Source organism: Falco cherrug, chromosome 7 (genome assembly GCF_023634085.1).
Source record: "Falco cherrug isolate bFalChe1 chromosome 7, bFalChe1.pri, whole genome shotgun sequence".
Taxonomy (NCBI): Eukaryota; Metazoa; Chordata; class Aves; order Falconiformes; family Falconidae; genus Falco; species Falco cherrug.
Genome location: NC_073703.1, coordinates 60,128,116 through 60,144,246, shown reverse-complemented (window position 1 = coordinate 60,144,246; position 16,131 = coordinate 60,128,116). Strand labels below are relative to the sequence as shown.

General features: G+C 39.9%; 1 protein-coding gene across 2 annotated transcripts in view; it reads right to left on the bottom strand.

Annotated features, from left to right (window-relative positions):
- Window positions 1-452: 452 nt before the first annotated feature.
- NUBPL (NUBP iron-sulfur cluster assembly factor, mitochondrial) overlaps window positions 453-16,131 on the bottom strand; it is a 159,222-nt gene continuing 143,543 nt past the window's right edge. The window contains exon 11 of one of the 2 annotated variants that reach the window (XM_055715913.1): window positions 453-943. In XM_055715913.1, coding sequence (XP_055571888.1) covers window positions 782-943 — 162 coding nt within the window. In that variant the 3' untranslated portion in view covers window positions 453-781. Of the gene's footprint in view, window positions 2,179-16,131 lie in introns of both variants that reach the window. The other variant, XM_055715917.1, reaches the window with a different exon arrangement.

Sequence of the window (16,131 nt, the reverse complement as noted above, 5' to 3'; positions counted from 1 at the left end):
ATTTTGAAAATTGACTCAGAGCTGAGACTCCAGCTTTCATCCATTTAAAATATGTTTATATAACTGAAGATGCACATAAGCACCTACTATTGAGCTTTTAAGTATCTATACCTGTTGAGCATTTTTAAGTATCCCACTGGAGTCCAGATTTCCCAAAGTACTTCAATTGTATTGTTTCTAACAGAGGTTAGAATTGAGGACCATCGCTCCAAAGAAGATATGTTAGTCTTTACACATATGCATTACTAGTTTAAGGAATCATGGAATATCTGATGTAGGTCTTTTAAAGTGTGTCATGAAAATGCAGGCTAAAACTAAAAAAATCTTGAGCTACAACTGGAAGATTCACAGTAACTAACTTCACTTAGGCTGATATTTCATGTAAGTAACTTTTAATCATTCATCATTAGAACAATAAGAGTCATAAGAAAAAAAGACATAAACGGTAAGAAACATTTCATACATTCCATCTGGTTCAAGAGAAAATAGTATTGAATTCAAATTTCTTATGCAATTCTTAAAAACTTTGCTCCGGATCTTACTTGACTGGAAAAAAATGGGTGCCTTTATTAATACAGTTCATAAGAAACAAGGCCTCAAGATCTAAGCTTCTCATCACTTAAATTTGTTGCAAAATAGTTGTTTTCCTCTGTTGAAACCTTAGTTTGGAGTAAATGCAGGATTCCCACATCCTGCAGCTCCAGCTTTCAGGAGGAATTGCAAAGATGCCAAGGAGGAAAACTGGAAGAAAAGGGCAGGGTGTTAGGACTTTCCTGCATGCCTACTCTTGTTCAGCTGTTCCATCTCCTGTCAGTGATGTAGAGATGGATTCTGATTTTTGTGATGATTCAGTTCGTTCAAGTAAGTCCACAATAACTTCACCAATGGACACGGAGACTTCCTCTGGGTTGAGAATCATGCCCACCTTGTATCTCCTTGCTGGCTGAAGGACAGGGAAATAAATGTTTGAGTGAAGCTCAGAGGGGGAAACGGGAATGCATGTTTTGGGAGTGCCTTTTTATTACAGCAGAAACTCCTTGACTTCCTGCCTCCCTCTGAGATTGAGAGGGAGAGAAGCAAGACAGAAATGTCTTCTGTTTTATCTTTAATTGAACTGTGAAGTCTATTTTCTACTTTTCATTATCTATGTATTTCACTAATACAAGACCAGTGAAGAATTTGAAGAATAAATGTACAGAATTATTAAATTTAATTACTCAACAGCTTTCATTAATGTTTTAAATACATAATTTTTATTATTTCTGAATAAATGCAAGGGCTACATTTTTTCATATTTTAATATTCAGGGTGTAAAAAGCTAACTGGAATGCATTTATTCTTTAAAAAAGTTAACATTCAGACTGTACCAAAATAACAAAATAAACGGATTAAAAACAAGTAGAATAAATATGTTACATTAGTTGTCATTTGCCTACGTGCTGGTATATTGTCCAGACTTCACATTATGAAACATTGCTGAAAATGCTGCAGATTGTGAAAAAAGCTATGATGAGTACTATTCCCACCCAGAATTTGTGGTACAAAGCTTCACTTCTTTTAGTCTATTGTCCAACAAATCTTTTTTTATTCATATTACTCTCCAAAACTGAAAATATGCTTTTATCTCACCTTTCAATTTTCAGATAGCACTATGTGCTTTGAAGATAATTTTCTGTGAGGGGACAACATGAAAATTGTAAGCAATTTATGTCCATGGCTGTGCTATGACAGCATCTTTAATTGTTAAAGTAGACAGAGAATCTTCCTAGCCTCAGGCAGAAGCACAAGTAAATTGGCCTTGAGTTTCTAAGATTGTAGAGATACAGGTTATTAAAAAATTATCAGCTTTGGGGTTACAAGTATAAATCGTAACAAAAACATTTATATTGGTTTTATGGTTGGAAGAGCCCTCTTAACAGTCTACACATTTACCTAAGTTTATTACCTTCAAATTTAATCTTAAACTATTTCTTCATTTGTCTTCACATACCACTGGGTAGATCTGAGGACAGTGGAATAAATTTTTCATATTCTGAGTCCACTACAGGGAGCAACACTCCCTCACACTGCACCAGCTCCAGGAAAGCTGCGTGCTTGAGCAACATCTTGCTGCAGTGCATTGCAGTTGATCAGAAGTCCACAGCTCTCCGTCCTGCTAATGTGTTATCCTGGGAGAGACTGAAAAAAATCAGAGGAATACAGCAGCTTTTCAGTAGTGTGTGTCCTAAGCCTCCTCTGAACCATTCACCACCTCTGAAAAGGCTGTGCTTCCTACCGCCCTGACCTAGACCATGCATAGAGCTGTACTACATAGTTCAAAGGTTGTCACAGAGGGTTGCTGTTAGGTGTGGGTGACCTGCCTTCAGGAGGGTCCCATCTAGGCACCAAAGAACTCCACCAACAAGGTGCATCTACATGAACTGCAAGAACAGTGGTAGTATCAGGCTTCGTCACAGCAAGCGGCACCTTCCTGAACAGGCATCTGACAGTTTATTCAGAGCTGGAGTCTGAGCAGTGTGTGGGACAGGGGATCCAACAGGAACCATCAGCTGAAGAGGCGGACATGCACATGCCTGTCGTTGATTACTAGGCCCTCTGCTGAAATGGCCCATCCAGTGTATGAGTTTTCTGTAGATTTTAGAGAAGCCTGAATTCAGAGAGATTCTTTTTCAAGCTCTCCCTTGACCTGAAGACTTTGTACAGTGCTGTAAGTGCAGATGCGTGGGAGAGGGAATGAGCTGGATTTCCCCTTTGTTCATATCCAGGACCCATCAGAAGGTCACGATGCACCAGTCGAATTAAAGAGATAAGCAGTTATCACTTAGGTATAGCACTAATGTCTTATTAACTGCCATTGTATTTTAGAAATGTCAAAGAATCAGAGTGGTAAAACACACTTTCAATTCCTATTGAAATTGTACTTAATCCTGCTTAAGTTGAATTAATCTTGTTTAAATGCTGACGTAAAAGCCACAAAATGAGGATCCCAAATACATCCTTATATCATAGCAATTATTTGGAACAAAATTATAATAATCTTTATTCCTTTTATCGTCATGCTGGTATTTCATTATTGCTCTGCTCAAAAGGATTTTAATACAATGCATGGAATGGGCCTTTCAATTCTACTGGCATCATATTTATCTAATCCACAAGTTTTTTTCTCAAATTTTATTTAATAGGTTGTATTTTTCTCCCAGTTTCAGAGTCCTATTTGTACAGGTACTGTACATTGACATAAACCAGGAAAATAACAACTGACAAGCACTGTAAGATTGCAGTAATTATTTTAAAATCAGGCTGATTTGTTCTACTGCTTCCTTCCCTGAGGCCAATAACTAGAGGCTAGCTATGCTGCAATTCAACAAGCCAGAGGAAAAACACCTGTTGCATACGATTATTCTCTATTAAAATGCAATGAATAATTCAGCATGAATATTTTAAAGAGCAGCATTGTTATCATGCCTCTCAGTTCTTAAAAAAGTGTCTGTAGCTGAAGAAAGAGAGAGGGTCAGGTCAACCCAAAATATTGGCTGTGCCCTATGAGGTATAGTCCATTCACTTTCTCATGCTTAACAAACACACAATTGTGCTTTTCCCTGTCATTGATAGGGCAGTGATACAGCTTCATTAGCATCATAGAATGACAGTAGCAAAGAATGATAGAATCAAAGACTAGTTTGGGTTGGAAGGGACCTTTAAAGGTTATCTAGTCCAACCCCCCCTGCAATGAGCAGAGACATAGAATCATAGAATGTGTTGGGTTGGAAGGGACCTCATCTAGTTCCAACTCCCCTGCCATGGGCAGGGACACCTTCCATTAGACCAGGTTGCTCCCAGCCCCATCCAACCTGGCCTTGAGCACTGCCAGGGATGGGGCATCCACAGCTGCTCTGGGCAACCTGTGCCAGTGTCTCACCACCCTCACGGTAAAGAATTTCTTCCTAATAAATCATCTAAATCTACCCTCTTTTAGTTTAAAACCATTACCCCTTGTCTTATCACTAAATGCTCTTGTAAAAAGTCCCTCTCCAGACCTTTCTTGTAAGCCTCCTTTAGGTACTGGCAGGCTGCTATAAGGTCTCCCCAGAGCCCTCTCTTCTCCAGGCTGAAGAACCCCAATTCTCAGCCTGTCTTCACAGGAGAGGTGCTCCAGCCCTCTGATCATCTTCACGGCCCTCCTCTGGGCCTCCTGACCTGCAACTAGATCAGGTTGCTCGGAGCTCTGTCCAGCCTACCCCTGAATGTTTCCAGGGATAACATTCTGGTGATTTTCTACATCATATTATTATATACATAAGTGAGCTGAAAAAAAACAGCTGAGCAAGATGACGGATTTGTGCAATGACCATTCCAAATAAGCAGTTCCAAAGTTAAGACAGTGATGTGACTTGAGTTTCATCTGAAATAATTTCCCATTTCACTGAAGTTAACAAGTAAGTTCCTAGCAGTTCCAGTGGAACCTAGATACTTGCCAGGTCAGTGATTCAGCATATTTTCCAAGAACTCCTTTATTACTACAATTTCATGAAAGATAAGTTTTGTGCGTCAATGCTTTTAAGCATACACCACCTTGGGATTATCAAAAGCTCAAAAGATTATAAAGGGCTCAAATATGCCAACCAACTAACAGAAAATGAAGAGCATCCTCCTTATACATCAAGAATGCTCAGCACCTTGCAGCACTGGGCTCTCACGAAATAAGAGACAGTTCTTAGCAGTACAGATAGATACGAAGTAAATATACATATTTATTTCTTCTCACACAGCTCTAATAATCTAAACTCTCACTTGTTTCAAGGTAGGGAAGTTGCATGTTTTCAGCATCAAGGAAGGATCTACAGAAAGAGAGGTAGGGGAGCTCTATTCATTATTAGTAGTAACCATAATAATAGTTTTACATGCCATGACTCCTTGAGCACTGGCTAAGCCATGCAGACTCTGTCATGGTTCCATTTTAACAGGCATCATCCTGAAATTCAAACTCGGTTGCTGTAAATATATAAATCACCAGAACTTCCACTTCTAAAAGCTCATTCACTCAGAATATGACTTACAGGGACAAGTTATATTATTCTTTCTATAGTTTTACACAGTTACTGGAAAGACAATCAATAGTACCCATGATTCACAAAGGGAAATAACGCTTTTGTTCAGATACTGCCTACTGGCAGATCAGGCAATTAATTCAGTAATATTTTCAGTGATTTCTAATATCCTTTCATAAACCAATCACTCAATTGATAGCCTCAGAGGGTGGCCTAATCCTCATTAGACCTGTATGAAAATGCTTGTATTCAGGGGAAACACACACATTCTGGCATTGGGAGTGATATTTTCAATGATTCTTATGTTTTGCAGTATTAAAAAAAATTTTTTGAGGAACTCCTTTTTTTCCTGTAAATCAACATTTCTTCTCAATACTGTAACAAAAACCTGTCTGGCTTTACAATTAGGTAGAAAATATGTTACCAAAATTCTCACTGTGGGGCAGTAAGGAAGCTTCTCTCCCTGCAACTTCTTTACTCTTTTTCTACAAAAGGCTCACAGCTGCTTGATTTGCAGGCTGTCTCACAGCACTCCTAAACCATTGTAGCAGACTTTGCAACCTCAAACCAGCTAGAGACAGCATCTCTGGAAATGGGCAGTTCTTCATTTTTTCAAGACGTAGAAAGTTTTCACAAATTTTGATTGGGCTAGGGAGAAAGATTGTAGAGGGCCTCTATTTTAATTTTCACAGTTTTCTCTAAGCTATTTTGTGCAATATTTTACATTCATGAACGCTGTTAGCACAATTCTTTCAGCAACTACAATTTTCATGTTGCCAGCCTTCTCTCTACCTGAAAAATCCATACTGGGTCAGAGCAAAAACAAGCTGAATGAACCTTCTGTAGGTTAGGAACTGAAGTATTTCCTAAGCTAGCTATTATTTCCAGTTTCCTTTTTCCATATCATTCATGGTATTATGGACATCTATCCTCTCCCTGAAGTTGTCCTACTCTAGCTTCACACAGAAGCTATGCAAAACATTTGATAGTTTTTATTGTCCTATTCTGTTCTTCTTTTCTAATTCTTCTATATTCATTTAGAGATGAAATCATCAAACTTAAAGCAATAGTCAAGATGTGGGAATATTACAGGTCCACAAAGAGTTATTATTTTTTGGTTTGCTGTCAACCCTTTTTTAAAATTTAATTAAATTCTCTATGCATTGTTGTATTGTTTTCACAGAGAACCCTACAAACATTTCAACATTTCAAAGCATTTTCCTGTGGCACTGAAATTCAATCCCATAGATGTCTCTCAGCAGTCCATTTTGGCATCCAGCAGCCAAGTTGTCATCACCACCACGCTGCCTGCATTTCTGATGAAGAAAAGCTACATAACAACATCTTGCTTCCTAGATGTAACATCAACCCCTATAGTGACCTCCTCTGTGTCTGATGAGTTGGTTTCACTGTATGAGTTGATAGGAATATCTCCATAATTACATATGGAACTATTAGTAACCTACCTTTGTCCATACTGTCATGCTATAGGTGTCTCTTAGTGTCCACCCAGAGCTTCTAGCCACACACACTGCCAGGCTGCCAGAGCCATTCCTTAGGATGATTGCTGTCATGTATGGGAAATTATTACTAACTAAGAAATTTTAACTTGTATGTTTTAAGCAATAAGAAACCTAACTTTAAGTTTATTCAAAAAATCATATTCCTAGAATTTTAATGTGTTTGAACTGCTTATTTGTAGAAAGGATAGTGAGTTTCAGCTGTCACATGAATCACAAAGTATTTCCATGACATGCAGATGAGATCATCATATTTCTTGGTACTATTACTTTTCCTAAAGACTTTAACTGGCAAAGTACTGCTGCAAGCTACAAGTACGTGAGAAATACACCACATCATTCTGTGCTTGTTTTACCCTTCCTGGACTGGTTTTTATTTTATTGCACCTTTTGCCATTAAAAAAAAAACAACACAAAAAACCACACCACCATTCTATCAGAACACAACACCATCATACAATAATACCATAATACTAACAAATGATTTGCCTTGAATCAGTTTATTTGGTAAAAAAAATACTGGATAATATAGTGTTTACATTAAACATTGAAAAAAGACATGTGCAAGCATAATTTATCTCCCTACCATCTATGAGATTTACCTTAGCTTCCTAGTCACAGAGTTCTACCACCTCCTATGTTCTTCCTCCTTAGCTCAGTGAAATCTTTAATCACTTCTCTGCTCACCTTCAGTTCTCCCTGTTTCCCCATTCAAAATATGTCATGCATTGAGAACGCTATTTGATGTCCTCGAGTGGTGGAAGGGAAGTAACCAAAGTTCGATCTCTTAGGGTGCCTTAGTGCCCCAGGTTACTGTAGAAGAAATGACATGTGCTTCTTCTTATGCCTTAAAAGAAGGTGGTGGCTATCGCAAATTTATTTTTTGAGGGGTCAGCAAAATTAAATACGTTCCAGAAATACCTACAGCCTCAAGACCCTGAGATAAAAAGCGTCTACTCTCTATTTTGTGATTTTGATTAGATATGAGCACAGATATGAGCACAGAACTAAGACAGTTTGGCACTTGTGTAAAAAAAAAAATGCCTGGAAAACATAAAAAATTAATAATTCTAGTATCTTCAAAATCAGCTGGCAATTGAAGCAGAGGTTTTCAGCACTAAAATGTTGGATATAGGTATCTAAATTCCACCTAAGTTTCACCTAAGATGCCTAAAAGTTCTTTGATGGATCTGGCTCCAAATTCCTTTAGTTATAAGAACAGGATAGAAGAAAATCAATACTTCAGGACCAAATGTGTCTGGAAATAGAGTTAATCCATTACATACACATTGTGTCATACCAAAACAATATAAGAATTCTCTTCCTTTGGAGAACTCACAGCTGCAATATTTCAGCTCTACTTTGCAGGTTTTATCACAATTTTAATGAAGTGTAGTTGGTTTTGAAGTAAAAGTCTGTCAGTTTTCGTGAAAAGAATTAGATTATTGTCTTGCATTGCCTGATCAGCTTTAAAATAGGGCTTAGTTCTCATTATCCTCTGAACAATATGTTTTAAAGAAATTAATTGTAGTGATACATTTTAACCTGATGTGATGACAGGCTCATTATCAAGAGTAGTATGCTATCAGGCAAAAATGGATTATCTAAAAAATGGACTGTTTAAAAAATGGACTCATGGGAAGGAAGTTTAAAAGATTAGACGTCTCCTGTGTAAAGGGTCTTTTTACCGAAGTGAAGAACCTTTGGGAATGCTCTACATTCACTTGCAATTTTAATAGAAAGGATGCCTTTCATTTCTACAGAGGAGGCTGTAAATGCCACAAGAGTAACTTCTTAGACCATCATTTATCGGTAGGACGTTAGCAAAGATCCAAGAAGGTAACCCAGTAGGTAACTGCCTGACTTCCGTGGCCTCAGCACTCTAGCAAGCCCCATGCTCTCAAAGTGGGGAAAGGTCAGTATGTCCCTTGAAAATTTCAAATTTTGATATGATACATGGAAGACATTAGGAGAAGAGGAAAACAAAATAATTAGACTTTTGTTGTCTCTGCTTAGAGTTCTACCACCTCTAGATTTTCGGCAATTGATATGAGTTCTCCTCCAGACTTCAGCCTGATGAACTTCTAACCATTCAATTTACACCGAATCCTGTCCTGCTATATTTGGTGATTGTGTTGGCTCTGGCATTGGCATCCTGCCTCCTGCCTTCATTACTTTGTGGCAAAGCTCTCATGTGGAACTCCTCCTGCAGTGGAGGTGGCCGCCTGGGTGCTCAGGCCTCATTCCTCAAGCAGAAGCACCCTGTGCCCATCAGTCCTGGGCATCTGCCAAAGCAGCAGAGAGCACCAACAAGAGACTTGAAATGGTCAGTCCTTAGCGAGACTGCGCTACCTGCTGTCACCTGTGTCTGTGAATAGAAATAGCCGTGCTTTCTACATTTCCTCCACTCTCAGCCAACTTTCATCCGAACACTCATAATCAAATTGAAGGCCATGATCAAGCTCATTCATGGATGGTGAGGGAAAAATTGATACCTCATCATGCTGTGCAGCCAGCCCTGCAGTCTCTAGTAGTAGTGCTTCTCTAGAGGGAAATCGGGAGATACTTTTAATAGGAAAATATAGTATTTGCTTTAAACAATCTTAACTGAGGAAGAGTTACTGATGCAGCTTAGTGGCTTGACTAAATTGGAAATGGAACAAGCTTCAGAAAAATCTGTCTCTGGAAGTTTTTCAGAGGGAGAACAGAGCATGTCAACATTTTTGCAATCTCTCCAGCACTGTGAAACACTGGTTACCAGAAGACTGCTTTTATAAAGGAGAAAGGGCAGGGAAAGCTAAGAACTAAATAACACAGAGATTGTTAAATTCCAAGAAAATTAAAGCCTTGAAGGAGACACAAAAAAACCCCAAAAGAGAATAATTTAGACTTTTTAAAATATTACTGAATATGTGTAGTTTTCACAGGAAAAGAAAAGAAACAAGAAAAAGAAACAGGTCACAGCAGAAGAAAGACTTTTCAGAAAGAATCTAGGGAATCAAAGAGGTCTTACAAGAGACAGACGTGAAATGTCTTCTCTACAAAAGATTTATATAAAGGGGGAAGCTCCCAGCAGGAGACCACCTCTGTGATTAAACCCAGAAAAACTAGTATCAACAAATTCCACTAGTTACCAAATGTTTTTCATTACTTCCGCAGTGGAGGCTTCTGCCTTGAACTATGAAAAATGCTTTGACAAATAGCTTCCAAAAACCCAGCGTGAGGAAGCTACAAAGTTGTTTCATTCATAAACAGAGACTACAAATTTCTGGCAAAAAGTCTGGCTTCCCAGCTGCAAGACAAAACACCCCAAAATAGCGCACTCAATTAGGTGGGGGTTTTGAAGGAGTGGTTGCTGCCTAGCGAAAATAAGGGAACTGATTAATGTAATGTATCAGGCAAAGCACACTGAAGAGCCAGCTGCAGATTTTGTAATAGGAAGAGGCTACAAATTTGAAAGGGGCTCTCTCTTCGAGATTATAAACCACTGAAATATTCTATTGATGGTGGTGGTTAAACTTCTCTACAGCCTTCTTGAACACCAGTGTTTTCTGCAGCAAACTTTTTATCAGCAACCAAAGCAGAGGTTTCTCAACTTGCTGTCCTTTTTTTTTCCCTCTTTCCCCTTTTGCCTTTCCCTACGTACCCATGGAGAGGAAAAAGGAATCAAAACCATGGATATGTAGATAATGCCCAACCTGCACGTAAATTGCTTGTATTAACTTTGATGGAAACTGCTCAAAAATAAAAGGGTTTATGAAGATTTAGATTTTCTGAAAGGATTATTTTTTCTATTAATATCTGTAATGAAAACTTCATTTTTAAATGAAAATACATTAGGGTGAAGGTTGAATTGTAATTTAAGTAGAGCAACTGAGGCCTCACATTCAAGTTAACGTATATCACGAGTGTGAGAGATGCACAAAAACACTTCCCTCCTCCTTAACAGATCCTACTTAGAAAGCTTCTAACTGGTAGATTTTATTTGCCCTACACTTCTTTTTTTTTCTGACTTGTTTCAGAAAGGGTGATAAAAATTACTATCATTCTCAAAGATTTAAATAAAATTTGTATGAACACAATTCCTTGTATTGTACAGTTAATATTCTGTTTCCTTTTAATGTTATGACAGTTATTTAAACACAGTGGCTGGTGATCCACTACCTTTTCTAAAACTTACTCACCGACTATCTGTGAATTCAGGCAGAAAATATCCTCAACACAGTGACAAAATGTGGAATAATTATTCTACATGAATATGCAAGGAAAACTTCTAAATTTGTGCTTTGAATTTTTTCCAATTTTGCTTCCAGGCACCAATTTCCCATCCTTTCAGTAAAAAATTTGAGAACACACAAAAAAAAAAAAAGCAAACCAAATTCCATAAATAAAGCATGACTTCCTCAAGAAACTAATTTTTCATCTGATTCTTATTGAAGGGATGTCAGTGGGCAAACAGTGCACAGAAGCAAGGATGGGGGTTATTCTGTGACCTTGAGAGAACTCTCCCTGACTTTCTTTGTTACTCTTCAACTTGGCGATACCTAAAAGCACATCCCTGAAGAGCCTCTCAACTGCAAGTCAGTGACAATTGCTCCTCAGCTACCCGCAGGCACTGCAACAGCAAGCATCTCTGCCAGATACATAGAGAAGTGTCGCAAAGACTTGTTACCAGTTACAAGGATACAAAAGGAGATTAGCTCATTAGGGTCAGGGTTGATGCTATAGAGAGAAATAATGGTAGAGTATTAAAATGGAGCAGAAAATCCACCAAAGAAATATTGTTTTCTTTTGGATCTGGAACAAGTGATGTAACTCCATCACAGGAGAAATGAAGATATTTAAAAGCAAACACAGCTAACTATTCAGATGGTAGAAAAAAGCAGCAGCCAAACCAGAGACTTGTCTAGGAACAAGTGACAAAATGAGGTCTAGTCAAAACCACTCTCCCTCTGACCAAGAACTATTTAGAGGAGATTGTGTGAACGTTAAGAGAAACTTGTGGCTTTGGAAGGAGACAAATTGTAAGTGACATCAGCTTTCCAAGCAAAAGGATTGAGAGAAATGGTACGAATAATTCAGAGGCCAGCTATTCCCTGGTACAATAACCAACAGATATTTTCAGCAAATAGTTGTTAAAACAACTGGACAGAATTCTATTTTAAGCTTAGTTTTGTTAGTAGTGAGGACATTTATAAAATAACTTGGTCATAGGAAATAACCTTGAATTGAATGATCTGAAGCTGATGCCATTTAAATGGAATGGAAGGACAAACAAAAAGCACAGGCTGTAACTCAGCAGCCTGTAATAAACTTGGACACTTGCAGGTGAAGTAAAGCAGCCTGGTACTCAGGGCAGGCTTCAAAACCTACCTAAGAAATAAAGTTAGCCTGAGCAAACCTAACTGCTACAGTCAGAGTAGTGCATGAATAACCCAATTCAAAGCTGCCATGGATGTTTTTTGTTACTCCTCAAAAAAAACCCCCGACACTATTGCTACTGTGAGAGTTGCAGTACACGTAAGAGTGAAAGCTCCGGACTTCAAAGGGCAGACTTTAAGGAAGTGAGGGTACTGGTGAAGTCCACCAGGCAAAGAAGCTCAGACACCTCTTTCTTCAGGAAGGCGGGAATGTCAAAGGTGCCCATCCTATCTGGAATTGATACACTAAGGCAGAAGATTGTAGGAAAAGTCTTGAAAATATTACTGAAAATAAGGAAATGACAAAAAAACCCACCAGTCAGCCAAGAGTCAAATATTTTAATGGTCAGGAGGTTTAAGAATAAAGTAAATATATTCAATAGTCAAAGGAAATGAAAACAATACCCTTTAGTCATAAAACTGAAAAGCAGGGGAAGACAAAATTAGGCTCATTATACAAGAAGGAAGAGGTGGTTATTAAATGACATACAGGTATGTTCCTAAAATTAAGCAGGGACAGGTTGGAAAAAGGGTATGGAACTTGTACCGACTTGGAAACAAATCTGTATGTGTGAAGGGCTAGGTTATCAATTCAAAAGGAGGGCCACAAAAAATTCCAGGTCTGACACCAAGTATAAGCAATAAATTTATCAAATTGAATGGTACCAAGTAACCAGAAAATCACGTGTGTAGTAGCTACATGTGAAGAAGCAGGGAAGGGGAAAGAAGAGTGGCCAGGGTGACTATAGACCCATTGATCTGAAAAAAATCCAAAAAATCTAGAAAGAGTTTTGAAGGGGAAGACAATCAGATCTGAAGGCACAATGAAAATGGAGTGGAATGTAACAGAACCTTACTTAACATAGTGAAATACTAACAAAATCATATCTCCCTTTTCAAAGATAATCAACTCTCTAGCCAAAGGTAATGCAGTACATCTATGCTAGTTAGAGTTCAGTAAAGCATTTGATTCAAAAATTAAATGAGAAATGGTTAGTGACACTAAAGAGAATTATTCTTTTAATGAAAATAGTACTGTTGGTAAGGATGTACAGCAGTATCATGTACGCCATAGTTATGGCCCAGGCTTTGACAAGCAGTAAGGGTAGGCTGAGAGTATATTTTCTCTGCCCACATGCAATATGAATTTCATTGATATTGTTTCATGTTTCAATATGCTTGCCAATCCTGGAGCAACTTTTTTTCAGTTAAATGAGATAGAGAAATAGATAGATAGGTACTGGAAAAATGGAAGATCAGCTGATACTTCATGGCAAAGTAGAAAATATTTTGAAAACAGTGCTCAGCCTGAATTTTCACTATCTTGCTATCTGAACACCCAGATGGAGAGCAGTTGTCTTTAGTAATAGTAGTATTTATTGTCGTTTGCATAATTGTATATGACCACATAAAGTCACAAGAGGAGAAACTAGGCTATTGTGTCAATTATAACAGATGTACTGTTTGTTTGGCTTTTCCTTCCTCTTTCCCATTGTTACCAGAATGCTATTGAGGAAATAAGAATTTACTGACAGTTGCTCCAGCTGTTTATTTTCTGCCAGGCGCTTCAGGGGGACTGCTTTTTTGTCAACACTTGTTTGATGCTATACCCAGATGTACATGGTGGCACAGCCTGGCAAAGGTGGCTAACAGTGACCGAGATTTCTCTGGCAGCAAGGAAGCTGGCCCTTTGCTGTGCCTTTTAGCCCACCTGGGGCAACTGGTCAATAAGGGGAACTAAGGGTAACTCCAGCTGCCATCCACATTTAGCGGAACACAGACCTATCTTTCACTGAGCTCCTCTACTTAATGTTATTTATTTATGTAGCATTTTGGAGGAGTAATGTGAATTGGGAGAAATCCCTTCTAGGAACAGATGAAATACCTCTCTCACCCATGTGAATTTCTTTGTTTGACATAACTTCTATGTGACAGCTGCAAATAACGGCCAATCCACCAGTCTGGGCACCTTAGCAAATTACCAGTCAGAGAACTGGATGTGCATCCACCTGCTATGGAGCAGCATATCCCTTTCATAAAGCTTTATCACATCACGTGATTCACTGGAAGATTTGATATGGAAAATCAGCTGGGAATTTTTTCTTTAGAGATTAGAAAATAGCCATTCTGCAAAGAAAATAATCTATAAATGCTTTGCTAGGTCTTATTTATAGTGCTTAGCCATTATAGTACTACGGGTCTTACCGAGTACATACTTTTACAGTTACACATAAGTTATACACAATAGCATTCACAAGGGAGCCGTGCATAGTGACACTGAGGTAATGCAGCCATTGCTGGCATGCGTAAACTAAATAAGCCAAAGAAACTGCAGATACTAACAAAAATGTCTTTTCTCCACAAAGAAAAACAGAGCAGAAAATAATAGTGTGAAAAGCTGAAAGCAGAACATCTCCAAGCTAAGAAAGGGCCTGAAAGCCAACTTCTGAAGTGAGCTAACCCTAAATTCAGAAATAACAACCAAAAAGCAGGCAGACTGAAATAAAAGCCAGTGTAAGATAGAAAGCCTCTGGGATATAGTGTCAAAGTGACTCATGAGGTTTAAAGTCAATACAAGCTGATGAGTGAGACAGAGATTCTGTGTAGTGCTTTAAAAATATACCCGAAGGTACCAAGCAAAGAAACCAAGAGCTAATCCCTGCATACAAATATCATAGAATCATGGAATCATTCAGGTTGGAAAGGACCTTTGAGATCATCAAGTCCAGCTGTTAACCCAGGACTGCCAAGTCCACCGCTAAACCCTGTCCCTGAGCACTGCATCTATGTGGTTTTTGAACACTTTGAACACGTGATTCTGCCACCTCCCTGGGCAGCCTGTTCCAATGCTTGACCACCCTTTCTGTGAAGAAATTTTTCTTACTATCCAGTCTAAACCTCCCCTGATGTAAACTTGAAGCAGTTTCCTCTTGTCCTGTCACTTGTTTACCTGGGAGAAGAGACCGACCCCCACCGGCCCGCAGCCTCCTGTCAGGCAGTTGTAGAGAGCGATAAGGTCCCCCCTGAGCCTCCCCCTCTCCAGGCTAAGCACCCCCAGGTCCCTCAGCCGCTCCTCATAACACTTGTGCTTCAGACCCTTCCCCAGCCCCGTTGCCCTTCCCTGGACACGCTGCAGCACCTCAATGTCCCTCCTGAAGTGAGGGGCCCAGCACTGAACACAGGATTCGAGGTGCGGCCTCACCAGTGCCCAGTACAGGGGGGCAATCACTGCCCTTGTCCTGCTGGCCACACTGTGTGGGATACAAGCCAGGATGCTGGTGGCCTTCTTGGCCCCCTGGGCACACTGCTGGCTCATGTTCAGCCGGCCATCAGCCACCACCCCCAGGTCCTTTCCCCCAGGCAGCTTCCCAGCCACTCTGCCCCCAGCCTGTAGCGCTGCGTGGGGCTGGTGTGACCCAAGTGCAGGACCTGGCACTGAGCCTTGTTGAACCTCATACAACTGGCCTTGGCCCATGGGTCCAGCCTGTCCAGATCCCTCTGCAGAGCCTGCCTGCCCTCCAGCAGATCGACACCCCCCCCCCCCCCCGCCTCCCCCCAACTTGAGGGTGCACTCAATCCCCTCATCCAGATCATTTGTAAAGATACTAAACAGACCTGGTGCCAATACTGAGCCCTGGGGAACACCACCTGTGACCAGCCACCAGCTGGGTGTAACTCCATTCTCTACCACTCCTTGGGCTCAGCCGTGCAGCCAGCTTTTTACCCAGTGTAGAGCACACCCGTCCAAGCCACGAGCAGCCAGTTTCTCCAGGAGGATGCTGTGGGAGACAGTAGCAAAGGCTTTGCTAAGGTCCAGATAGACAACATCCACAGCCTTTCCCTCATCCGCTAGGCAGGTCACCTTGTCATAGAAGGGGATCAGGCTGGTCAAGCAGGACCTGCCTGTTATAAACCCGTGCTGGCTGGGCCTGATCACCCGGCTGTCCTCCACGTGCCACAGGATGATCTATCTATCATTCTGCAAACTTTACTTACACATGTTTTTTTAAAAAGGTCGCGAGGAATAGGTTTTTCTGCCTGCCCTAGAGGGCACAAAACATTTTGAAAGAAGCCTGCCCCGCAGAGAGAGGCAACCCAAATCTGATGGTTTAAATGAAATTTCAGTGGTGGCCAGCGCTCTTA